This window comes from Notolepis coatsorum (genome assembly GCF_963971535.1).
Source record: "Notolepis coatsorum genome assembly, chromosome: 14".
Taxonomy (NCBI): domain Eukaryota; kingdom Metazoa; phylum Chordata; class Actinopteri; order Aulopiformes; family Paralepididae; genus Notolepis; species Notolepis coatsorum.
Window position 1 is genome coordinate 11721141 of NC_140178.1, and position 27309 is coordinate 11748449.

General features: G+C 42.4%; 3 protein-coding genes across 3 annotated transcripts; 1 reads left to right on the forward strand and 2 right to left on the reverse strand.

The window, feature by feature from the left end:
- Nucleotides 1–296: 296 nt before the first annotated feature.
- On the reverse strand, nucleotides 297–2766 carry LOC311240258 (tripartite motif-containing protein 16-like). The gene has a single exon (XM_084328812.1). It carries the CDS (start codon nucleotides 2703–2705, stop codon nucleotides 1023–1025), a length of 1683 nt encoding a protein of 560 aa, XP_084184938.1. The 5' UTR covers nucleotides 2706–2766; the 3' UTR covers nucleotides 297–1022.
- Nucleotides 2767–12935: 10169 nt separating this feature from the next.
- On the reverse strand, nucleotides 12936–14574 carry LOC311240411 (tripartite motif-containing protein 16-like; the record flags this gene model as incomplete). Its single annotated transcript, XM_084328997.1, is given in 2 exon segments — nucleotides 12936–14328; nucleotides 14330–14574. Coding segments are annotated over 2 exon segments (1638 nt in total).
- A 6399-nt stretch (nucleotides 14575–20973) lies between these two features.
- LOC311240412 (tripartite motif-containing protein 16-like) lies at nucleotides 20974–22638 on the forward strand (the record flags this gene model as incomplete). Its single annotated transcript, XM_084328998.1, has 1 exon — nucleotides 20974–22638. One exon carries the CDS (start codon nucleotides 20974–20976, stop codon nucleotides 22636–22638), a length of 1665 nt encoding a protein of 554 aa, XP_084185124.1.
- Between the last annotated feature and the right edge of the window lie 4671 nt (nucleotides 22639–27309).

The window sequence follows — 27309 nt, forward strand, 5'->3', positions numbered from 1 at the left end:
TTGTATATTTATAACAGGGTGGGCTACACACACACATATTTGTATTATTGATGCTGTAGATGTAGAGCATACTTATGTTTCTATGAACTCAAACTCGTTTCATTTGAACACTATTGAATTTCAATGGTAATGTTACATTTCGACTGCATTTCTCATGTAGCACATCATGGAAATAGGGAGTTAAAGTAAATTCCTTTGTGTTGTGTTCAAAGTTCTATATTGAGGTTCAGTCTGTGAAACGGCAAGTTTCAAGCAAATATCCACACGGTCCTGCTGGGTTTAAAAGTCCACGTTTATTTAGTAAGAATAAAATAACAGAAGACAAAATGCACAATATTCAATGAATGGTCATTCTTCCTAAGCCAGCGCCTATCTAGGTCTGTCTCCCTGAAAGTCTGCCACCAGAAGAACAACTCTCTCTCTCTCTCTAACACAGATGGGTCTGTTCTAAAACAAAATAGTTACATTTACGACTGACCCACACATCCTGGCTATGGGTTCAACCGAAGGCCTTGAAATTAGAAGAGTGTCCCGTATGAAGTGTCCCGGCTGCCCAGAGATAAGAGGTGAGGGAGAAGGTTATAGGCTGAATCAACCTCCCCATGGAGGTCCGGCCACCACATTGTTACCAACCCCCCTTGGAACAGAGAGAGAAACATTATCCCACAGTAATTCAAAATGACCAAAGGTGATCAAATACAAATAAAATGGTTGCATATTGTTGTCCAGTCTACCCGGAGTATGAAAATAAAGATTTTGACTTCCCCACATGCAAAGGAACAGAGGTATTGGATGGGAATCAAATATGTGAAAATGCGAATATCCAAACAAACAAATTTTACCCCGGTAGGCTAGAAACTAGAAACAAAGCAAAACATAGTGTACAGTATGTGTGTCCCTCAGAACAATGATAAGAGTGACTAAGTGAACGTAACTCCTAATTACATCATCTTTCACAACTCAGCATCTTCAAGATCAATTTAAATCCAAAACCCTGGGTAGAGGATGAATGTCACTGATCTTTATTTCAGCTCACAAAACTCAGTCTCCCCAGAGTAATGTGAAAGCCAAAGTCCAGGATAGAGAGGCTGAGTGAATGTGGTGTTGACTCTGTGCAGGAGGGTCATTGTGTCGGAGACGCTGTAGAAGGACAGAATCCCTGCCCTGTGATCCAGGTACACTCCTATTCTGGAGGACCGGGGGGCCGGTACTGTTATGTTCTTGTTATTGTGTCTGAAGATGTAATTACCTTGTCTGCATTCTAAAGCCCAGGATTTGGAATTGCATCCAAATCCACAGTCCTCCACAGTGCCTGTTCTACTAATGTCTTTGTAGGAGGCTGCTACACAAACAGATACACTCCACTTCACCTCCCAGTAACAGCGTCCAGTCAGACCTTCTCTACCCAGAACCTGAAACCATTCAATAAATCTTTCTGGGTGATCAGGATATGACTGCTTTTGCTGCATCCATGTTGCTTTTCTGTTCCTTTCAGACAAAGACAGATATCCGTTTGTTGTGTTTGGGTCCAGTGTGATCCGAGAGGAATATTGTAAGAAGTCAGCTCTGGTCTTGGGCTCTGGTGGTGGCAGTACAACATTAACTGGATTCACTGTTGTTGAGATTCTGGGCCACTGCTCTTTCAGAACGTCCTCTAGTTTGTCTCTCAGCTCAGACACAACCTCAGTCACATCTGCAAAGTAGTACAGGAGAGGAAGGACACTGATGCTGGGTAAGTCTGTAGACTCACTGGGACCGGAGAGGGAGGGGTACCTCTGTAGAAAGTGGATGTGGTCCTCTGTGTGTGAGAGCTGCTCCAGCTCAGTGTCTCTTCTCCTCAGGTCCGCTATCTCCTGCTCCAGTCTCTTCTGCAGTTCTTCAGCCTGAGTTACTGTGGTCCTCTGTCGGGCTCTGATTACATTCTTCAGCTCAGAGAGCCTCGTCTCCAAGGAGTGTATCAGCGCAGTAAAGATTCTCTCACTGTCCTCCACTGCTTTATCAGCAGAGCGATTGAGATAATCAACAGCCTGTTGGGCCTCTTTGAGCCGCTTCTCTCTCTCCTGGACTCTCTGGTGGACTTTCTGCTGACTCATGCCAAGCTCTTTCTGTCTCTCTGTCCTTTCTGCTGCAGCTAAGACTGTATCATGGCCTTTATGTTCATCCATGGAACACAGATAACAGATACACTGCTGATCAGTACGACAGAAAACATCCAGAATCCTGTCATGACGAGTGCAGGTGTTCTCCTGAAGCCGTGTGGAGGCTTTGACCAGCTTGTGTTTCTTTAACGGAGCTACAGTATGATGAGGCTGGAGGTGAGTTTCACAGAAAGAGGTCAGACATACCAGGCAGGACTCGAGGGCTTTCTGCTTTCTCCCAGTGCAGAAATCACAGGCCACATCTCCAGGTCCAGCATAACAGTGATCAGGAGGAGCAGCTTGGAGTCCCGTCTTCATTCGTAGTTGTTCTATCACTTCAGCCATTATGTTGTTTTTCTTCAGAAAAGGCCTCGGATTAATAGTCGCCCTGCACTGGGGACATGTGTTGATCCCCTTCTGATCATCTTGATCCCAGTAGTCTTTAATACAGCCCATACAGTAGCTGTGTCCACAGGGAATAGTTACTGGATCCTTCAGTAGATCCAGACAGATAGAACAGCAGAACTGGTCCCGGTCCAGATCAACTACTTGCTGCCGCTGCGCCATTTTATTCCACAAAGACAACGGCACTCTTAAGTTTTGTTTTATAAGGAAGCGTAAACGCTGATTGCGGGAGGTGGCGTTATTCTTTTTCGAAAGCCGCATTTCTGGCAGACGCTCTCTGATTGGCCACTGACTGACGCTCTCTGATTGGCCACTGACGCGTTTGCCCAATCGCGTGACGAGCTGTGTCTTTGCTAATTTCCGCGTCAAACAGCCTGCAAACTACCTGGCGTTCTATCGCCATGCTCAAACTCTAACCTTAACCAACTTCGAAAGAGTGCCTTGTAGCGCTGAGAGAAAGGAGTCGGAGGCGGTGTCTCGAAGTTAAACCTAATTCCTTTATTATTCATCAGCGTAACAACAAGTCGACGTAGTCGTGTTGACCATAGATATCTATAGTGTCGACAGTAAGTAAGAATGCCGGTGGCAGGAAGTGCCACACTATAAATCGTCCGGGGGGAACTACTATTCCCAACCACAGTTCTGTGTGAATTATGTACAGTCACTACCATAACTACAGCCTAAGCTTAACCAGAGCCGTATAATTAATTAATTAATTAAAGGGCTCTGAGCTTAACCAGTGTAGAAACAGGCGTCGGCCAATCATAGAGCGTCTTGCCCGAAATGCGGCTACGAAAGAAAATAACGCCGGGAGGTGGGAGGTGCTTCCTGGTTACAGCTGTCCAGGGGAGGAGTCGCTTTATAGAGACAGTGTCTAGTTTACTGTGATTCATAGATAGAAGATGTTTTTGACATCGTTCAGGACTATTTCTCATCATCAATTACCTCTAATTTGTCTACTTTGTCAAGGAAAACACACTAAAACTCATAAACACAAAGAGAGACAAAGAGAAAATGGTACACATACTCAATAAAACACTCTCTCTCTTGCTTTCTCTTTCTCACACTCCCTCTTTCTCCTCCCTTGCTCTCTCGCTCACTCTTTCACTGATTTGATTTACTGATTTGTTTGAAGGATGGTTTTTGTTAGGAGTAAAGGTAAAATGTCCTCAGTTGTGCTATTATGTGCTATATATATATCAATGTGTTCACTGTATATATCATAAGTGCAGTAATGTTGTTGTAACACTATGGGGCGCTCTAACTAAAGGTAGAGACGCACATCTGTTCCACGTACTGAGCCTATAAAAGGGGTGTGTCCATCAGCTCTCTCTCTCATCCTCTCAGCTGCACCTTGAAGTAGCAGGTGCACACTGCAACAATGTTTATGACCAATGTGAAATAAACCAAGCCAAAAAGGAAAAGTTCATCGATTCCTTTCCTCCGAATGCAACGCAAAGATAAGCTGCAGTCATTATCTTAACAGTTTTTTACCAGTTTTCCTACTTTATTTTAATCTAAAATATGTGATAAGATGGAAAACATAATGTACATTTAATGTGTAAGTCTGTCAATGTCAAAAGGAAGTAATCACAACCAGCATAACTGGATACAAACAGGCCCCAATCAGTCAGAGTCGGCAACCGGACATCAGGCACAAAGGCTCTAAACACAGGGACCCCCCAGGGCTGCGTGCTAAGCCCCCTACTGTACACCCTCTTCACACACGACTGTGTGGCCTCCCAGAACAACACCAGTATCATCACATTTGCAGATGATACTACAGTCATCGTCGGACTGATCACTGGGAGCTGAGGAGGTGCACAGAAGGGAGGTGGCGGAACTGGTGGCCTGGTGTCAGGACAATAATCTCTCCTTGAATGCAGACAAGACCAAGGAGATGATTATTGACCCACAGAGGAGGAGTGTACAGCACTCATACAGTAGGTGAGACAGAGGTGGTAGGGTGAACATCTTTAAATTCCTCCGTACCCACATCAGCGAGGACCTCACCTGGGCTCACAACACCCAACAGATAACAAAAAAATCCCACCAATGACTGTACTTCATAAGAAGGCTGAGATAATTTGGCATGCCACCCAAAATTCTCAGCAACTTCTATAGAAGTACGGTTGAGAGTGTCCTTACCAGCTCAATCACGGTCTGGTATGGAAACTGCACTGCTAAGGAGAGGAAGGCACTGCAGCGAGTGATTAAAACTGCTCAATACATCTCTGGAGCAGCCTTCCCCTCACTACAGGACATTTAGGCCTTGTCCAGACTAAAAAGATTTTGATCTTTTTCGTTTTCATTTAAAAAAGGTTTTCCCTAAACACTAAATCGTTTTTTTAAAAACTAGTGCATCCTAATGAGCACACTGAACCGCTGAAACGCTGCCGCAAAAAAACCAAAAGCATAGAAGAAGAATGGAGCATGCACAGTTTGCACCTACCTACCGCCAATAAAATCAGAAGAAGAGAAGGACAACACACACTCATTCGGAAAAACAACGAGACGACAACAAGAAGAAATGGCAGAACAATCGACTAACGCTGTGAGAAAGGCAACGTTTGTATGGACGGACGATGAGGTGGAGTTACTGCTTGGGGTGATGCTGGCTTACAAGGCAGCCAGACTACAGGAGGGTGTAGATTGGGAGTCATGCCAGGCCAAATACGCCGACATCTTCGCAGAGTTCCAGACACTCTATCGGCGGCGCCCGACGGAGAAAGATTTCCCGCACGACGTGAACGCCATAACAAAAGTTCAGATAACTGCGAAAATAAAAAACATTAGAGGCAAGTACAGAAAGGCGTGGATACTGGGCGTCGGAGTGGACAAGGACGTGTTGTACTCCTTTTTTTTTAACTGTTCGAAGAGGTCTGGGGCGGCTCGCCCGCTACGTGTTCCATCACCGGTGGCATCGAGACGGGGGACTTGGATGAATCCACGTCAGCCCCGGAACCCTCTTCACCACAGCCCTCCGGATCCGGCGAGAGTCAACCTGCGGTCCTAAGCCAGCGCTGGGATATGCTCCAGGTAGGTTCATGATTTAATATAAGATATTCCTTTATTGATCCCCTTGGGGAAAATGCAGGCACCATAGCAGCATGTGGGGGGGGGGGGGGGGGGGGGGTGTACAGGTAGTCATTTCAAGCGGGCTTTCTATTATCAAGCGGGCTTTTCTATATCCTAGATAAAGTACCTTTTAATGTGAGCACAGTTGGTGATATACATACACATAGTGCCTCACAAATGATGTGCATAACCTATACATATATTTATATTTCAACATTTGAATACCGTCTGTACATGTCTGCTTATACTTAGGCCTGTACATATACCTGCATCCATCTGTATATACTATAGCAAAAGGCGGTATACACTCACCATATTTATTTCCACATACCTCAATACTGAACCTAATAGTGTTATACTCTGCTACTTTTGTACTGTATTGTTCTGTACTTTAATCACTTTAATCACTTCCTACAGGAGGACATCAGGCTCAGAACTATAGGATGTTGGAGATGATGGAGGAGTCATCGAAAAACAAAATGCAGTCAGCATGGAGCGGATGCACGACAGCATTGAAACCATAACAGGCACTATTAGGGAGGGCTTTGACCTGATGAGGGAGTTATTGTTGCAACCGGTCCGCGACAGCAACCATTTACACACCCCCCCCCCCCACAGTAGCAACGGTGGATATGGATTCCAGGGGGCCTCATCCTCAACATCTGTGAACAGACGCCCACAGACAACGACACCGGCTTTTATGCACCCACCAAACACACAGCAAAGATACATATCCACACACCGGCCGCATGACCCACAGCAACAAACAACCCCGTTCTCATACCGACGGGCACTGTTTGAAAACTGAGCTTCTTTGTTGTGTTTTTTCTTTTTCTTTTCTTTTTTTAACTTTTTTTTTTAGAAATCAGAGGCCAGAATCACTGCCTACTTGAAAAGTGGCCTTTTTTTGGCTTAAACTTGAAGACTGCATAGTGCCTACTGTTTTTTGAATAGTGTAATTTAAAAGCCTGGTCTCTTTTTGAAAGATAACATTTGACTTTTTTTGTACTGCAAGTATCATTTGTTTGCTAATATTTTGCTGCTGTGATGCCTGAAATCTCCCCAAGGGATCAATAAAGGAATATCATATTTTATCTCCTCTTATGACAATGTATTTTGTTCCTACTTTCAAGTCAGTGACCATGTGACCTTGCACACTCATCCATTTTTCCATTTTAAAGTGTAACTTTATATACTTATAGCACATGCATAAGCCTGGTCTCTTTTTGATTCAACTTTGTTTTAATATTTTGGACAGCTGTAGTTGTGGTTGCTAAACTCAAATCCAAATCACAACTTTACCAGATTATAAAGTACCCAACCTCTGACTATGAACCTCTTAACAGACGGGCAGAAAAGTGGCCATTTTGTTTTGACTTGCCCCAATGCAATATGTATATTGCCACACAATACTGTCTGGCTTTGCAGACACCTATTTACACCACAAAACAATGCATGCCCACACCCAGGCCCCCCCCCCCCGGTGCAACAAGCACCCACATCCAATTTACATCTTACACAAATTATCATACTAAAAGGATACATGCATCCACTGCACCAACATCCTGAATAATCAAATCTTGTGTTTGCCAGAATCACACTGCCTACTTGAAAAGTGGCCATTGAACTTGACTATTGTATATGGCCAGGTGACCTTGCACACTCATCCATTTTCCATTTTACAGTGTAACTTTATATACTTATGCATAAGCCTTCATTTCCTCCCACCTAGACTACTGGAACTGCCTTCTCACCGGCATCACCTCCCGCTCCCTCCATAGACTCCAGATGGTTCAGAACTCTGCTGCTCGCCTGCTCACTAACACCCGGTCCTGTGACCACATCACTCCTGTCCTCCACTCTCTCCACTGACTCCTGGTTAAGGAACGCATACATTTCAAACTACTACTCCTCACCTTCAAAGCCCGCCATAGCCTGGCCCCCCTCTACCTGACCGACCTCCTTCTCCCTTACCCAGGGTTCGAGTTATCACCTGAGAGCTATGGGGGCCCCCTGAATAAATTTTTTTACTCTTTTTCCCCCTGACATTTTGGCCGTTTTTAAAGTCATGTTACGCTATTTATTAGATTTACTACAACGCACAGTCTTGAGTGTTCTGTTGCTTTTATGCAATATCTGATTTTGCATTGTGAATAAAACACTTAGCCAGGGGTGTATGGGGCTCAGAAGTATATGAAGGAAAATTATTTTTGCCTGTTTTGGCCGGTTTTTTGGGCGAAAATTGGTGGATTTTGTAAAAAAAAAAAAAAAAAATTACTTTATTTCGGTTTTAGGGTTAGGTTAGAGTTATGTTATTTAATTATTTTGGGGAGCCAGCCCCCCAAACTCCTGAAATGCATAGAAATCTATGCATCTTGGAACAGTTACTATATATATAGTCAAGAAAGCATTTAGTCATACTTAAAGTTTAAAGTGCTTTACTTGCATTGAACATTGCATTGAACATTGAGGAGACATCATTAGAAAGCACAATGTATGTTTCCATAGTTACGCAGATGACACACAATTGTACATCTCCGCTGAACCAAATTATCACACAGCTATAAACTCCATTTCCGCCTGTCTCTTGAGTCTTAGCAATAAACAAATGGATGACAAACAACTTCCTAAAATTAAATGAGGGCAAAACTGAAATCCTACTAGTCGGTCCTATAACAAAAAGAGAAATGTTACAGAGCAATATGGGGCAACTTACTCCTTGGATCAAACCCGAAGTTACAAGTAAGTAACCGGTAACATTTAGAATTGATTTCAAGGTCCTCCTCCTTATATACAAAGTATAAACATTGCGATCATCTACTACTGGTCTATTGAAGGTTCCAAGCCACAGTCTAAAGAAAAACGGGGATGCAGCCTTTGCTAACTATGCTATGCACCAAAGTTATGGAACACACTACCTATGGACATTAGGGAAGCTAGATCTCTTAATATTTTCAGAAATAAGCTAAAAACGTCCCTCTTCACCATAGCCTTCTAATACACCCCGCTGTTGATTGTACTGTAGCACTATTTTACTCTGGCCATTCTATTGCATAATTTTACTATCTATTCTATATTCTATTATTGCACTATATTATTGGTGTGCAAACCAGTCAACTTACAAAAAAGAGCCTGTTGGAGGATTTCAACAAGATAAATGCGACAACAGTGCAAAATATTTCACTATAATATTTCAAAACGAAGTAAAAAATATTATAATAATTATTTGATCATGTTAAATGATAATTTGATCATGTTAAAAAAGGGAAAATAAAAAACATTTGTAAAAAAAATATATATATATATCAGTGGGGCTTTGATTGATTGATTGATTGAAAAACTTTATTAACAGATTGCAGAATGGGTACAATACAGTACAGCTCAATACACACAATTGTTAAGGGGATGCAGACCAGAGAAAGACTTTCGTCTTGTTTACATCAGGGTCCCCCATTTTCAATTCATCAGGACATATATGACATACATGACATACAGATAGTCAGTACTGCTACATCTATACATTTATGACATACCAGATTTGCAAATACAGTACTGTTTGTGATACAGAAGGAGTCAGGAAAAGGGAGTATATACATTTGACGTAGAAACTGTACATTGGAGGAGGTTGGGTGGGGGGGGGTTGGGTACACTGGGATATTGACAACCATACTGGGTAATCTACATTGGAGGTGGTTGGGGGGGGGGGGGGGGGGCACACTGTATATACAAGCAAAACTGTACATTGGGGGGGGGGGGGGGGGGGGACACTGTACAAACAAACAAAATTGTACATTGGACTATTGACAAAACCATACTAGGTAAATGACTGTACATTGGAGGGGGTTGGGTTAGGATATTTACAGGGGCCAGTGTTGAATTGCAGTCTCCCGTAGGTGTCCCTTGAGAGAGGTTTTGAAAGTGGGTAGTGATCCACATTCCTTTACAGCTTTGGGTAGGGCGTTCCACATTGATGTGGCATAATTGCGAAACGTGTTTAGTCCCTTATTTGAGCCGAATCTGGGTTTAACATGATTTGTGGAGCTCCCTCTGGTGTTGTGATCGTGGTATTCACTGACCTTTGGGAAGTATTTTGACATGTACATGGGTACCTTGGTCGTGTAGTGTATCTTGTAGACCAGGCCCATTGCAAGTTGCTGTACTCTGTCGTCTACTCTAAGCCATCCTAGGTTGTCAAAGTGGGCAGGGGTGGGGGCCCTACTGATAGTGGTCTAAATACGCCGATGCACTTAGCTATAACGTTTTGAGAGTTAACTCAGCTCAGTATACTAAACTACTCCTAGCAGTGTTGCTATAGCAAATAACATACATGTTATATGACTCAAAACTGACTTTTAAAAAACACATTAAAAAAATGGCTCATGTTTTAAAGTTTAACATTCTGAATTTCCGCCATATTAGAAATTCTTTAACAACACAGGCAGCAAAAATTTACCTAAATGCTATGATTCTGTCCTATATGAGATACTGCATGCCATGCTGGACGCAAGCCAATCAAACTACCTTAAATCCGATCAGATCCCTGTATGGACAAGCTCTGAAGATATTGGACAGAAAATCTAGACAGCATCACCACTGTAATATTCTCCCCAAATACAAATTACTAAGCTTTGATAATTTAATTATCTTCTCATACATTCTTCTGACTCCAGTTCATAAAATAATTAATAATACTGCCCCTCCTCCATTGAAACATTTTGTCCTATCGTGTTCTGAGCTAAGAACAAGGGCTCCAAGATCTGCATCAAGAGGTGACTGCAAGGTCCCTCTAAGAAACTCTGCTTCTGCCCAATCCGCCTTCTCCTTCAAGGCCATCAAAGAGTGGAACAGGCTTCCTGGTGACATAAAAAATAATATGATAACTTTTGCTCTGTCACAAAAAAATTGCTATTGAGTCACCAATGTTGCCAACACTAGGTGGTGCTGTCTGACTTCCTTGTGTCACTTTTACTTTGCACTTTTGAACTTAGATAGATCATTATGTTTGGCACTGTGCTATGAGTATGTGCATGTTATGTTGCATTTCCATGTGTATGTATTTTACACTCTTTATGCTGTATGTCCTGTGTATGTTGTCTGGCATTTTACTTGTATATATATTTTGAACTCTTGCACTGTTTGTATTTCATATGTTTTGGATAAGACTACAGATGTAAATTAGCTTCAGCTAAATCTGGTGCAAACATATTTTCATGTAACAATGATTAATGTAAATGGACATTGTCTATAAAAAAAAAGTGCAGCCATAATCAGCCTTTGTGTCCGTTTGAAAATGTGTTCTATAGATAATATACAAAATATTGTTCCGATTGTCTGTAACGTCAGCTAAATGACTAAATGTAAATGTAACAGTCCTATTTATTATGGATTATTTATTTCATGTGGAACAAGATATGGTCCAAGGACAACGCTTAAACATTTTGCACAACCTTTGACCTTCATAACATGCTGTTATTTTGTCAGCAAAGATATATCTTCAGTGAACTGAAATAGAGTGCAGGTGTTGCATAACTTGTCTCTCATCATTACTATACAAATGTTTATGTAAAGTCCTGTTGGATACTTAAATCAATATATCTTTTGAATAAACTATGAACGTGTTGTTCTTTTTATATATGTATATACACACTATATATTGCCCTTTATATTTCATGGGTAACTAATTTTATGATTCATTATTTTATACTTACTAAATGTTTATATGAAAACATGTAGTCACCTTATACAGTATTTCTTTCTATAATTGAACACAAAAAGAAAATAATTTGACTCTTCAAACCGCAACTATTTAATTATGCATCATATTGAAACAGAAAAGTGATCTGATGTATTCCACCAAAGGGATATGTGATCATATCCAAATGTGTTCATTTTCTATTGGCTAGTTTGAATATGTTAAAGGTAATTGATCCAAACATACATGAATGTGTAGCTCCACCCCCGGACATAAGAATGGAGCCCTGTTTTCATATCCTGCTGACTGGCCAACACTAGACAACAGTAAGCTGCTTGTATTTGTTCTGTGGCTGAAACACTTTGGGTATGTTGGCAATGTTTGCAAACATTGTAGTAAAACTGATCTATATTACGATTTACAATAGGTTCAGAAAGTTCCAAATATCTTATTTTCCATACAGATCAAGGTAGACTTAGTATGGAGTACTGTATATATTGCACAGGATACTTATATTCATAATTATAGTTACAGTATAAATATTGTACCAGGAGTAGACATAAGATAGTTAGGTATATTTGTACCGGGGGTAGACTTAGCATATTTATTTGTATATTTATAACAGGGTGGGCTGTACACATGCACACATATTTGTATTATTGATGCTGTATGTAGAGCATACTTATGTTTCTATGAACTCTAACTCGTTTAATTTGAACACTATTGAATTTCAATGGTAATGTTAGATGTCGACTGCATTTCTCATGTAGCACATCATGGAAATAGGGAGTTAAAGTAAATTCCTTTGTGTTGTGTTCAAAGTTCTATATTGAGGTTCAGTCGGTGAAACGGCAAGTTTCAAGCAAATATCCACACAGTCCTGCTGGGTTTAAAAGTCCACGTTTATTTAGTAAGAATAAAAAAAAGACAAAATGCACAATATTCAATGAATGATCATTCTTCCTAAACCAGCTCCTATCTAGGTCTGTCTCCCTCAAAGTCTGCCACCAGAAGAACAACTCACTCTCTCTCTTTGAGCTCTTTTGATAACACAGATGGGTCTGTTCTAAAACAAAATAGTTACATTTACGACTGACCCACACATCCTGGCTATGGGTTCAACCGAAGACCTTGAAGATAGAAGAGTGTCCCGGCTGCCCAGAGATAAGAGGTGAGGGAGAAGGTTATAGGCTGAATCAACCTCCCCATGGAGGTCCGGCCACCACATTGTTACCAACCCCCCTTGGAACAGAGAGAGAACCATTATCCCACAGTAATTAAAAATGACCAAAGGTGATCAAATACAAATAAAATGGTTGCATATTGTTGTCCAGTCTACCCTGAGTAGGAAAAAAAGATTTTGACTTCCCCACATGCAAAGGAACAGATGTATTGAAGATGGGAATCAAATATGTGAATATCCAATCAAACAAACTTTACCCCGGTAGGCTAAAGACTAGAAACAAAGCAAAACATAGTACAGTATGTGTGTGTGTCCCTCAGAACAATGATAAGAGTGACTGAGTGAATGTAACTCCTAATTACCCCATCTTTCACAACTCAGCATCTTCAAGATCAATTTAAATCCAAAACCCTGGGTAGAGGATGAATGTCACTGATCTTTATTTCAGCTCACAAAACTCAGTCTCAGAGTAATATGCAAGCCAAAGTCCAGGATAGAGAGGCTGAGTGAATGTGGTGTTGACTCTGTGCAGGAGGGTCATTGTGTCGGAGACGCTGTAGAAGGACAGAGTCCCTGCCCTGTGATCCAGGTACACTCCTATTCTGGAGGACCAGGGGCCCAATACTGTTATTCTCTTGTTATTGTGTCTGAAGATGTAATTACCTTGTCTGCATGGTATTTCTAAAACCCAGGATTTGGAATTGCATCCAAATCCACAGTTCTCCACAGCGCCTGTTCTACCAATGTCTTTGTAGGAGGCTGCGACATAAACCTCTCCACTCACCTCCACCTCCCAGTAACAGCGTCCAGTCAGACCTTCTCTACCCAGAACCTGAGATATATCAATAAATCGTTCTGGGTGATCAGGATAGTCCTCCTCATGCTCCATGGATGTTGCTTTTCTGTTCTTCTCAGACAAAAACAGACCTCCGTTTGTGTTTGGGTCCAGTGTGATCTGAGAGGAATATTGTAAGAAGTCAGCTCTGGTCTTGGGCTCTGGTGGTGGCAGTAAAACATTAACTGCATTCACTGTTGTTGAGATTCTGGGCCACTGCTCTTTCAGAACGTCCTCTAGTTTGTCTCTCAGCTTAGACACGACCTCAGTCACTTCTGCAAAGTACAGGAGAGGAAGGACACTGATGCTGGGTAAGTCTGTAGACTCACTGGGACTGGAGGGGGAGGGGTAGCTCTGTAGAAAGTGGACGTGGTCCTCTGTGTGTGAGAGCTGCTCCAGCTCAGTGTCTCTTCTCCTCAGGTCCGCTATCTCCTGCTCCAGTCTCTTCTGCAGTTCTTCAGCCTGAGTCACTGTGGTCCTCTGTTGGGCTCTGATTACCTTCTTCAGCTCAGAGCGCCTCGTCTCCAAGGAGCGTATCAGCTCAGTAAAGATTCTCTCACTGTCCTCCACTGCTTTATCAGCAGAGCGATTGAGAGAATCAACAGCCTGTTGGGCCTCTTTGAGCCGCTTCTCTCTCTCCTCGACTCTCTGGTGGACTTTCTGCTGACTCATGCCAAGCTCTTTCTGTCTCTCTGTCCTTTCTGCTGCAGCTAAGACTGTATCATGGCCTTTATGTTCATCCATGGAACACAGATAACAGATACACTGCTGATCAGTACGACAGAAAACATCCAGAATCCTGTCATGACGAGTGCAGGTGTTCTCCTGAAGCCGTGTGGAGGCTTTGACCAGCTTGTGTTTCTTTAATGGAGGTACAATATGATGAGGCTGGAGGTGAGTTTCACAGAAAGAGGTCAGACATACCAGGCAGGACTCGAGGGCTTTCCGCTTTCTCCCAGTGCAGAAATCACAGGCCACATCTCCAGGTCCAGCATAGGAGTCCTGTCTTCATTAGTAGTTCAGCCATTATATTGTTTTTCTTCAGGACAGGCCTCGGATTAATAGTCACCCTGCACTGGGGACATGTGTTGATCCCCTTCTGATCATCTTGATCCCAGCAGTCTTTAATACAGCCCATACAGTAGCTGTGTCCACAGGGAATAGTTACCGGATCCTTCAGTAGATCCAGACAGATAGAACAGCAGAACTGGTCTCGGTCCAGATCAACTCCTTGCTGCGCCATTTTATTCTACAAAGACAACGGCACTCTCAAGTTTTGTTTTCTCAGGAAGAGTAAACGCTGATCGCGGGGAGGTGGGAGGTGCTTCCTGGTTATTTAGAGTAAACTCTGATCGTGTGGGTGCCGGGTGGGAGGTGCTTCCTGGTTAGTAGTAAACTCTGATCGTGTGGGTGGGAGGTGCTTCCTGGTTATAGCTGTCCAGGGGAGGAGTCGCTTTAAAGAGACAGTGTCTAGTTTACTGTGATTCATAGATAGAAGATGTTTTTGACATCGTTCAGGACTTTTCTCGCAAATTACCTCTAATTTGTACTCGAGTCATAAGCACAAAGAGAGACAGAGAGAAAATTGTACACATACTCAATAAAACACTTTCTCTCTCTATCTCTCTCTCTCTCTCTCTCTCTCTCACACACACTTTCTTTCTCATTTACTCTGATTGATTGATTGATTGAAAAGTTTATTAACAGATTGCAGAATGGGTACAGTACAGCTCAATACATACAATCAGGCACGTGCACACATAGAGGCCAAGGGGTGCCTGAGCACCTGCCTTTTTGAGCCTCATCAAAAAAGTGCCCTTTTTGAAAAAAAAAAAAACTTTTTTTTTTTTTTTTTTTTTTACAGTTTCGCATTTAGACTGCCCTTCCAACTGAAAAATGTCAGGATAGAATCAAAATATTAGGGACAGAGAGAGAGATGCCCCATATTCCATTGCAGTTTGCACGGCCTCCTCCGCGGACCTATATATTTTATGCATAGCGTGGGTGGTGATGATGATGATGATAGAAACCGCTGTGGCGCATACAGTTGAATGCTGGTATTACACTCATTGAGGGACACGAAGAAGTCAAGTCCGATGGGATTTGGGAATCTCAAATACAAATCGGGATTGGAATAAAAAATGCATTTATATTAAACAATACAGAATATACAGCACTTCTTGGGGCTGTAGGGTAAGCACTTATTCCCTCCCCCCTGGACATTTATGGAGATGTATGGGCCTTTTAAGTCAGTGATAAAAGTGTCTTTCAAGGATAAGTGAGCTCCTGCACTGATTATTATAGTTCAATATTCAATATTTGATCACCAAAACCCCCCAAAAAAGCATAAAAAGGGGGCCCCCCGCCCGAAAAGGGCCCTTAAAAATCGTGCTCGCGCGCTACGCGCGCTCGGTTAATATATACACACAAGTGTAGTGCCCTTTTCAGCCTTTGAGCACCTGCCCCTCTAAAGTCCTGTGCACGTCCCTGCATACAATTGTTAACACTTTCAATGCCGGAGCTTGGTGCCCCGGAACCCCGTTGCGTGCCATCATCCACTTCAATGTAGCGTTAAAAACGCCTAATCTATGTTTTAAATTATGGCTATGTGTCTAATCTGCCCGTCGCTTATCAATGACTTGTTTGCAGTCAACATTGTCGAAACGGATTGTTTTTTTATCGGTTCATTTTTGTTTTATAGCATTTTTAAAAGCCCTCGTTTTCAAGGAAAATATAAAGATTCCGTGATAATCGCCCTTTACTGGAATATTCTAGAATACACAAAAACGTTGTCATTTTTCGGCCTATTTAAGAATCGTTTCAAATAAACGCTAGATTATCGATTGTATAGTGTACGTATGCACACTATATAGGCGTTCTGAAAATTTATTTCCGCAGATAGAAGAGGCGTTGCTGTGCTTTCCCCACAGCCGAGATAATGTTGATCCCCCAGGACAGGGGGGATGTGTGCTTGCCAATCCTAACATGTTGTGTGCGATTTGTAAGAAAGTCCAAGATCCAATTGCATTGATTGATTGATTGATTGAAAAGTTTATTAAGAGATTGCAGAATGGGTACAGTACAGTACAGCTCAATACATACAATTGTTAAGGGGATGCAGACCAGAGAAAGACTTTTGTCTTGTTTACATCAGGGTCCCCCATTTTCAATTCATCATAACATATATGACATACATGACATATAGATAGACAGTACTGCTACATCTATACATTTATGACATACCAGATTTGCAAATACAGTACTGTTTGTGATATGAAAAGAGTCCAGAAAAGAGAGTATATACATTTGACATAGAAACTGTACATTGGAGGAGGTTGGGTAGGAGGGGTGGGTGGGGGACACTGTACAACTGAGCAAGCAAAACTGTACATTGGAATATTGACAAGACCATACTTGGTCATTTACTGTACATTGGGGGGGGGGGTTGTGTTCGGACATTTACAGGGGCCAGTTTAGAATTGCAGTCTCCCGTAGGTGTTTTTTTAGAGTGTTTTTGAAAGTGGGTAGTGATTCACATTCCTTTACAGCTTTGGGTAGGGCGTTCCACATTGATGTGGTATAATTGCGAAACGTGTTTAGTCCCTTGTTTGAGCCGAATTTGGGTTTAAAATGATTTGTGGAGCTCCCTCTGGTGTTGTGATCGTGGTATTCACTGACCTTTGGGAAGTATTTTGACATGTACATGGGTACCTTGGTCGTGTAGTGTATCTTGTAGACCAGGCCCATTGCAAGTTGCTGTACTCTGTCGTCTACTCTAAGCCATCCTAGGTTGTCAAAGTGGGCAGGGGTGAGGTGGGTTCTAGGAGTAAGGTCAAGCAGTAGTCTGACCAGTTTGTTTTGAGATGTTTGTAATTTTGTTTTTAGCGCCTTTGAGGTGCTTTGGTACCATGAGGTGCAAGCATATAGTCGTAGTACCCTTGAATGAGTGCTCCTGCCAGAGTCTTCAGGGTATTCTTGTTTACCAGTGAGGAAATCCGGTACAAGAATCGTGTTCGTTGGTTGACTTTTTTTATTACATTGGATGCCATTTTGTCACAGGAAAGATTTGCCTCTAGGATGGAACCCAGGTAGGTAATATCTTCCCTTTGCTGTAATAATTGGAATTATGGAATATAAACAATGGAATAACTTTTAAATCCTCCATACCGCCATCATTAGACCACAACAGTTTGCCTACCGAAAGAACAGGTCAACAGAGGATGCCATTGCCATTGTGTTACACACTCTGCTGGAACATCTAGAGCACATGGCACACATGGTAGACTCCTTTTTGTTGACTTTAGTTCAGCTTTCAATACTATTCTACCCAACAAGCTTCACAGTAAACTACACAAACTCGGACTGAACACATTATGCCTGGTCTACAAGATACACTACGCGACCAAGGTACCCATGTACATGTCAAAATACTTCCCAAAGGTCAGTGAATACCACGATCACAACACCAGAGGGAGCTCCACAAATCATGTTAAACCCAGATTCGGCTCAAACAAGGGACTAAACACTGAAATGAAGGCTTATGCATGTGCTATAAGTATATAAAGTTACACTGTAAAATGGAAAATGGATGAGTGTGCAAGGTCACCTGGTGTATACAATAGTCAAGTTCAATGGCCACTTTTCAAGTAGGCAGTGTGATTCTGGCAAACACAAGATTTGATTATTCAGGATGTTGGTGCAGTGGATGCATGTATCCTTTTAGTATGATAATTTGTGTAAGATGTAAATTGGATGTGGGTGCTTGTTGCACCGGGGGGGGGGGGGCGCACCTGGGTGTGGGCATGCATTGTTTTGTGGTGTAAATAGGTGTCTGCAAAGCCAGACAGTATTGTGTGGCAATATACATATTGCATTGGGGCAAGTAAAAACAAAATGGCCACTTGTCTGCCCGTCTGTTAAGAGGTTCATAGTCAGAGGTTGGGTACTTTATAATCTGGTAAAGTTGTGATTCGGATTTGAGTTTAGCAACCACAACTACAGCTGTCCAAAATATTAAAACAAAGTTGAATCAAAAAGAGACCAGGCTTATGCATGTGCTATAAGTATATAAAGTTACACTTTAAAATGGAAAATGGATGAGTGTGCAAGGTCACATGGTCACTGACTTGAAAGTAGGAACAAAAGACATTGTCATAAGAGGAGATAGAATATGATATTCCTTTATTGATCCCTTGGGGAGATTTCAGGCATAATAGCAGCAAACAAAATAGTGCAGTACAAAAAAAGTAAAATGTTATCTTTCAAAAAGAGACCAGGCTTAGCCTATGCATGTGTATAAAATTACGCTATTCAAAACACAGTATGCACTATGCAGTCTTCAAGTTTAAGCAAAAAAAAGGCCACTTTTCAAGTCGGCCTCTGGTTTCTAGAAAAAGTATAAAAAAAAAAAAAAAAAAAAAAAAAAAAAACAGTTTTCGTCCTCAAACAGTGCCCGTCGGTATGAAAACGAGGTCGTTTGTTGCTGTGGGTCATGTGGCCGGTGTGTGGATATGTATCTTTGCTGTGTGTTTGGTGGGTGCATAAAAGCCGGTGTCGTTGGCTGTGGGCGTCTGTTCACAGATGTTGAGGATGAGGCCCCCCTGGAATCCATATCCACCGTTGCTACTGTGGGGGGGGGGGTACATTGTTGCTGTCGCGGACCGGTTGCAACAATAACTCCCTCATCAGGTCAAAGCCCTCCCTAATAGTGCCTGTTATGGTTTCAATGCTGTCGTGCATCCGCTCCATGCTGACTGCATTTTGTTTTTCGATGAGTCTCCTCCATCATCCTAGTTCTGAGCCTGATGTCCTCCTGTAGGAAGTGATTAAAGTGAGTAAAGTACAGAACAATACAGTATAAAAGTAGCAGAGTATTCGCTATTAGGTTCAGTATTGAGGTATGTGGAAATAAATATGGTGAGTGTATACCGCCTTTTGCTATAGTATATACAGATGGATGCAGGTATGTACAGGCCTAAGTATAAGCAGACATGTACAGACGGTATTAGAATGTTGAAATATAAATATATGTATAGGTTATGCACATCATTTGTGAGGCACTATGTGTATGTATATCACCAACTGTGCTCACATTAAAAGGTACTTTATCATAGGATATACAAAAGCCCACTTGATAATAGAAAGCCCGCTTGAAATGACTACCTGTACACCCCCCCCCCCCCCCCCCCCACATGCTGCTATGGTGCCTGCATTTTCCCCAAGGGGATCAATAAAGGAATATCTTATATTAAATCATGAACCTACCTGGAGCATATCCCAGCGCTGGCTTAGGACCGCAGGTTGACTCTCGCCGGATCCGGAGGGCTGTGGTGAAGAGGGTTCCGGGGCTGACGTGGATTCATCCAAGTCCCCCGTCTCGATGCCACCGGTGATGGAACGCCTAGCGGGCGAGCCGCTCCAGACCTCTTCGAACAGTTAAAAAAAAAGGAGTACAACACGTCCTTGTCCACTCCGACGCCCAGTATCCACGCCTTTCTGTACTTGCCTCTAATGTTTTTTATTTTCGCAGTTATCTGAACTTTTGTTATGGCGTTCACGTCGTGCGGGAAATCTTTCTCCGTCGGGCGCTGCCGATAGAGTGTCTGGAACTCTGCGAAGATGTCGGCGTATTTGGCCTGGCATGACTCCCAATCTACACCCTCCTGTAGTCTGGCTGCCTTGTAAGCCAGCATCACCCCAAGCAGTAACTCCACCTCATCGTCCGTCCATACAGACATTTCCTTTCTCACAGCGTTAGTCAATTGTTCTGCCATTTCTTCTTGTTGTCGTCTCGTTGTTTTTCCGAATGAGTGTGTTGTCCTTCACTTCTTCTGATTTTATTGGCGGTGGGTAGGCGCAGGTAGGCACAAACTGTGCATGCTCCATTCTTCTTCTCTGCTTTTTGTGTTTTTTTGCGGCAGCGTTTCAGCGGTTCAGTGTTCTCATTAGGACGCACTAGTTTTTTTTTTTAACTATTTCGTTTTAGTCTGGACAAGGCCTAAATCTCCTGTAGTGAGGGGAAGGCTGCTCCAGAGATGTACTGAGCAGTTTTAATCACTCGCTGGAGTGCCTTCCTCTCCTTAGCAGTGCAGTTTCCATACCAGACCGTGATTGAGTTGGTAAGGACACTCTCAACCGTACTTCTATAGAAGTTGCTGAGAATTTTGGGTTGCATGCCAAATTAGTAGGAAAACTGGCAAAAAAACATCCGTCAAATAAATCAGTACATCAAATCAGTGACAGAGTGAGAGAGAGCATGAGAGGAGAAAGAGGGAGTGTGAGAGAAAGTGTGTGTGTGACAGAGAGAGAGAGAGAGAGAGAGAGAGAGAGAGAGAGAGAGAGAGAATGTATACCATTTTCTCTCTTTGTGCTTATGACTCGAGTACAAATTAGAGGTAATTGATGACGAGAAAAAGTCCTGAACGATGTCAAAAACATCTTCTATCTATGAATCACAGTAAACCAGACACTGTCTCTTTAAAGCGACTCCTCCCCTGGACAGCTGTAACCAGGAAGCACCTCCCACCTCCCGCGATCAGAGTTTACTATAAATAACCAGGAAGCACCTCCCACCCCACACGATCAGAGTTTACTCTTCCTGAGAAAACAAAACTTAAGAGTGCCGTTGTCTTTGTGGAATAAAATGGCGCAGCAAGGAGTTGATCTGGACCGGGACCAGTTCTGCTGTTCTCTCTGTCTGGATCTACTGAATGATCCAGTAACTATTCCCTGTGGACACAGCTACTGTATGGGCTGTATTAAAGACTGCTGGGATCAAGATGATCAGAAGGGGATCAACACATGTCCCCAGTGCAGGGCGACTATTAATCCGAGGCCTGTTCTGAAGAAAAACAACCTAATGGCTGAAGTGATAGAACAACTACTAATGAAGACAGGACTCCAAGCTGCTCCTTCTGATCACTGTTATGCTGGACCTGGAGATGTGGCCTGTGATTTCTGCACTGGGAGAAAGCGGAAAGCCCTCGAGTCCTGCCTGGTATGTCTGACCTCTCTCTGTGAAACTCACCTCCAGCCTCATCATACTGTACCTCCATTAAAGAAACACAAGCTGGTCAAAGCCTCCACACGGCTACAGGAGAACACCTGCACTCGTCATGATAGGATTCTGGATGTTTTCTGTCGTACTGATCAGCAGTGTATCTGTTATCTGTGTTCCATGGATGAACATAAAGGCCACGATACAGTCTTAGCTGCAGCAGAAAGGACAGAGAGACAGAAAGAGCTTGGCATGAGTCAGCAGAAAGTCCACCAGAGAGTCCAGGAGAGAGAGAAGCGGCTCAAAGAGGCCCAACAGGCTGTTGATTCTCTCAATCGCTCTGCTGATAAAGCAGTGGAGGACAGTGAGAGAATCTTTACTGAGCTGATACGCTCCTTGGAGACGAGGTGCTCTGAGCTGAAGAAGGTCATCAGAGCCCAACAGAGGACCACAGTGACTCAGGCTGAAGAACTGCAGAAGAGACTGGAGCAGGAGATAGCGGAGCTGAGGAGGAGAGACACTGAGCTGGAGCAGCTCTCACACACAGAGGACCACGTCCACTTTCTACAGAGTTACCCCTCCCTCTCCAGTCCCAGTGAGTCTACAGACTTACCCAGCATCAGTGTCCTTCCTCTCCTGTACTTTGCAGATGTGACTGAGGTTGTGTCTGAGCTGAGAGACAAACTAGAGGACGTTCTGAAAGAGCAGTGGCCCAGAATCTCAACAACAGTGAATCCAGTTAATGTTGTACTGCCACCACCAGAGCCCAAGACCAGAGCTGACTTCTTACAATATTCCCTTCAGATCACACTGGACCCAAACACAACAAACAGATATATGTCTTTGTCTGAGGGGAACAGAAAAGCAACATGGATGCAGAAAAAGCAGTCATATCCTGATCACCCAGAACGATTTATTGATATGTGTCAGGTTCTGGGTAGAGAAGGTCTGACTGGACGCTGTTACTGGGAGGTGGAGTGGAGTGTAGCGGTTTGTGTAGCAGCCTCCTACAAAGACATTAGTAGAAGAGGCACTGTGGAGAACTGTACATTTGGATTAAATTCCAAATCCTGGGCTTTAGAATGCAGACATGGTCATTACATCTTCTACCACAATAACAAGGACATAACCGTATTGGGCCCCCGGTCCTCCAGAATAGGAGTGTACCTGGATCACAGGGCAGGGATTCTGTCCTTCTACAGCGTCTCCGACACAATGACCCTCCTGCACAGAGTCAACACCACATTCACTCAGCCTCTCTATCCTGGACTTTGGCTTGCATATTGCTCTGGGGAGGCTGAGGTTTGTTAGCTGAAATAAAGATCAGTGACATTCATCCTCTACCCAGGGTTTTGGATTTAAATTGATCTTGAAGGTGCTGAGTTGTGAAAGATGGGGTAATTAGGAGTTACATTCACTCAGTCACTCTTATCATTGTTCTGAGGGACACACACACACATACTGTACTATGTTTTGCTTTGTTTCTAGTCTCTAGCCTACCGGGGTAAAGTTTGTTTGATTGGATATTCACATATTTGATTCCCATCTTCAATACATCTGTTCCTTTGCATGTGGGGAAGTCAAAATCTTTTTTTCCCTACTCAGGGTAGACTGGACAACAATATGCAACCATTTTATTTGTATTTGATCACCTTTGGTCATTTTGAATTACTGTGGGATAATGGTTCTCTCCCTGTTCCAAGGGGGGTTGGTAACAATGTGGTGACCAGACCTCCATGGGGAGGTTGATTCAGCCTATAACCTTCTCCCTCACCTCTTATCTCTGGGCAGCCGGGACACTTCATACGGGACACTCTTCTATCTTCAAGGCCTTCGGTTGAACCCATAGCCAGGATGTGTGGGTCAGTCGTAAATGTAACTATTTTGTTTTAGAACAGACTCATCTGTGTTATCAAAAGAGAGAGAGAGAGAGAGAGAGAGTTGTTCTTCTGGTGGCAGACTTTGAGGGAGACAGACCTAGATAGGAGCTGGTTTAGGAAGAATGACCATTCATTGAATATTGTGCATTTTGTCTTTTGTTATTTTATTCTTACTAAATAAACGTGGACTTTTAAACCCAGCAGGACCGTGTGGATATTTGCTTGAAACTTGCCGTTTCACCGACTGAACCTCAATATAGAACTTTGAACACAACACAAAGCAATTTACTTTAACTCCCTATTTTCTTGTGCTACATGAGAAATGCAGTCGAAATCTAACATTACCATTGAAATTCAATAGTGTTTAAATGAAACGAGTTAGAGTTCATAGAAACATAAGTATACTCTACAGCATCAATAATACAAATGTGTGTATGTATAGCCCACCCTGTTATAAATATACCAAGAACTATGCTAAGTCTACCCCCGGTACAAATATACCTAACTCTATCTTATGTCTACTCCCCGTACAATATATACTCACTGTAACTATAATTATGAATATAAGTATCCTGTGCAATATATACAGTACTCCATACTAAGTCTACCTTGATCTGTATGGAAAATAAGATATTTGGAACTTTCTGAACATATTGTAAATCGTAATATAGATCAGTTTTACTACAATGTTTGCAAACATTGCCAACATACCCAACGTGTTTCAGCCACAGAACAAATACAAGCAGCTTACTGTTGTCTAGTGTTGGTCAGTCAGCAGGATATGAAAACAGGGCTCCATTCTTATGTCCGGTGGTGGAGCTAAGCATTCATGTATGTTTGGATCAATTACCTTTAACATATTCAAACTAGCCAATAAAAAATGCACACATTTGGATATGATCACATTTCCCTTTGGTTTGTTATACGTCAGACAACTTTTCTGTTTCAATATGATTCATAATTAAATAGTTGCGGTTTGAAGAGTCAATTATTTTCTTTTTGTGTTCAATTAGAGAGACAAACTGTATAAGGTGACTACATGTTTTCATATAAACATTTAGTAAGTATAAAATAATGAATCATAAAATTAGTTACCCATGAAATATAAAGGGCAATATATAGTATATAACATATATAAAAAGAACAACATGTTCATAGTTTATTCAAAAGATATATTATATTATATTGATATCCAACAGGACTTGACATAAACATTTGTACAGTTATGATGAGAGACAAGTTATGCAACACCTGCACTCTATTTCAGTTCACTGAAGATATATCTTTGCTGACAAAATAACAGCATGTTATGAAGGTCAACGGTTGTGCAAAATGTTTAAGCGTTGTCCTTGGACCATATCTTGTTCCACATGAAATAAATAATCCATAATAAATAGGACTGTTACAGACAAACGGACACAAAGGCTGATTATGGCTGCACTCTGAAATTTAAATGATATATATATATTTATATATTTTTTTATAGACAATGTGCATTTACATTAATCATTGTTACATGAAAATATGTTTGCACCAGATTTATCAGAAGCTCATTTCCATCTGTAGTCTTATCCAAAACACATGAAATACAAACAGTGCAAGAGTTCAAAATATATATACACGTAAAATGCCAGACAACATACACAGGACATGCAGCATAAAGAGTGCAAAATACATACACATGGAAATGCAACATAACATGCACATACACATAGCACAGTGCCAAACATAATGATCTATTCTTGACACTTAATATACAAGACAAGTTCCAAAGTACCAAGTAAAATTGACTGAGTCTCTTGTGTAATCATATACACAAGGAAGTCAGACAGCACCACCTAGTGTTGACAACATTGGTGACTCGAGAGCCATTTTTTTTTCGTGGCAGAGCAAAAGTGATCAGTTTATATTATTTTGTATGTCACTATAGGATGCCTGTTCCACTATTTGATGGCCTTGAAGGAGAAGGCGGATTGGGCAGAAGCAGAGTTTCTTAGAGGGACCTTGCAGTCACCTCTTGATGCAGCTCTTGAAGCCCTTGTTCTCAGCTCAGAACACGATAGGACAAAATGTTTCAATGGAGGAGGGGCAGTATTATTAATTATTTTATGAACTAGACGAATGTATGAGAAGGTAATTAAATGATCAAAGCTTAGTCATTTGTATTTGGGGAGAATATTACAGTGGTGATGCTGTCTAGATTTTCTGTCCAATATCTTCAGAGCTTGTCCATACAGGGATCTGATCGGATTTAAGGTAGTTTGATTGGCTTGCGTCCAGCATGGCATGCAGTATCTCATATAGGGATCATCATAGCATTTAGGTACATGTTTGCTGCCTCTGTTGTTAAAGAATTTCTAATATGGCGCAAATTCATATACATTTGATGTAGAAACTGTACATTGGAGGAGGTTGGGTGGGTGGGGGACACTACAACTGTACAAGCAAAACGTGTCGTGGCTGAGATGATGGAAATACTGTAGATGTGATGTTGTTTACTCTTGTGTTTCACTCCCTGTAGTAATATTTACATAAACATGTTACATCTTATGGTTCACTGCAGATTTGGAAATGCCGTCACCATGGTTAACTGTCTAACCCACCTCTTCAACCTCGGAATCCCAGCATAGAGATGCTTGTAAATGGTAAATGGCTGCATTGATATAGCGATTTTATCCAAAGCGCTTTACAATTTGTTCCTCACATTTGACCCATTCACTCACACATTCACACACCGACGTGGAGATGAGGAGATCATTGATAACTTTGACCAGGGCGGTTTCGGTGCTGTGAGATGGACGGAAGCCAGACAAGTATGGTGTACTTGTCCAGGATTATCATGCTTGAGAGCTCCTAAATTCTCAATGCATCAACCTCTGTGTGATGTCAAACTGGTTGTTCGTCCAAGATTCAAGATTCAAGATTGTTTATTGTCATATGCACAGTTAAACAGACAGTTTGCCATACAATGAAAATCTTACTTTGCTAGTCCGCGCTTCACACAAAATCACACAATACTTAACTAAAACATATTTAAATACAAGCGAGTGCTAGAAAATAAGGTAAACAGATAAATATAATATATACAAGTGAGTACCATTGCCAGTTCCGATCAGTGTTTACAATATAAATGGAGGTGACAGCGGGTCACAGTGGGTCACAACAGCAGTTAAAAAAGTGTCTTTAGTGATTCATAGCTCGGGGGAAGGGTGCCAGTGTGGTCACAGCAGCAGTCAGGTCAGAGTGTCTGCCTGGCTGGAACAAAAGCGGGGTGGGGGGGGATCAGTTTCAAGAAGGCGTGTGTCTGTGTGTGTGTGGGGGGGGGGGGGGGGGGGGGGGGGGGCTAGGTGGGGGAGCTGGCATTCAAAAGCCTGATGGCCTGTGGGTAGAAACTGTTTGTCAGTCTCGTAGTTCTGGCTTTCAGACTCCTGTAGTAGCGCCTTCTGATGGCAGGAGGTTGAAGAGTCTGTGCTGGGTGTGTGTACTGTCCTTAATTATGTTGTGTGCTCTCCTGGTGGCCCTGGTAGAGTAAATGTCCTGTAGTGAGGGGAAGGCTGCTCCAGAGATGTACTGAGCAGTTTTAATCACTCGCTGGAGTGCCTTCCTCTCCTTAGCAGTGCAGTTTCCATACCAGACCGTGATTGAGTTGGTAAGGAGACTCTCAACCATACTTCTATAGAAGTTGCTGAGAATTTTGGGTGGCATGCCAAATTATCTCAGCCTTCTTAGGAAGTACAGTGGTTGGTGGGATTTTTATTATTATCTGTTGGGTGTTGTGAGCCCAGGTGAGGTCCTCGCTGATGTGGGTTCAGAGGAATTTAAAAGGTTTTCACCCTATCCACCTCTGTCTCACCTATGTACAATACTGTACACTCTTCCTCCGTGGGTTAATAATCATCTCCTTGGTCTCATCTGTGTTCTAGGAGAGATTATTGTCCTGACACCAGGCCACCAGTTCCGCCACCTCCCTTCTGTACGCCTCCTCAGCTCCCAGTGATCAGTCTGATGACTGTAGTATCATCTGCAAATGTGATGATACTGGTGTTGTTCTGGGAGGCCACACAGTCGTGTGTGAAGAGGGTGTACAGTAGGGGGCTTAGCA

Coding starts and splice junctions, on each gene's coding strand:
- LOC311240258 (XM_084328812.1), bottom strand. CDS start 2,705: ATGGCGCAGCGGCAGCAAGTAGTTGATCTGGACCGGGACCAGTTCTGC.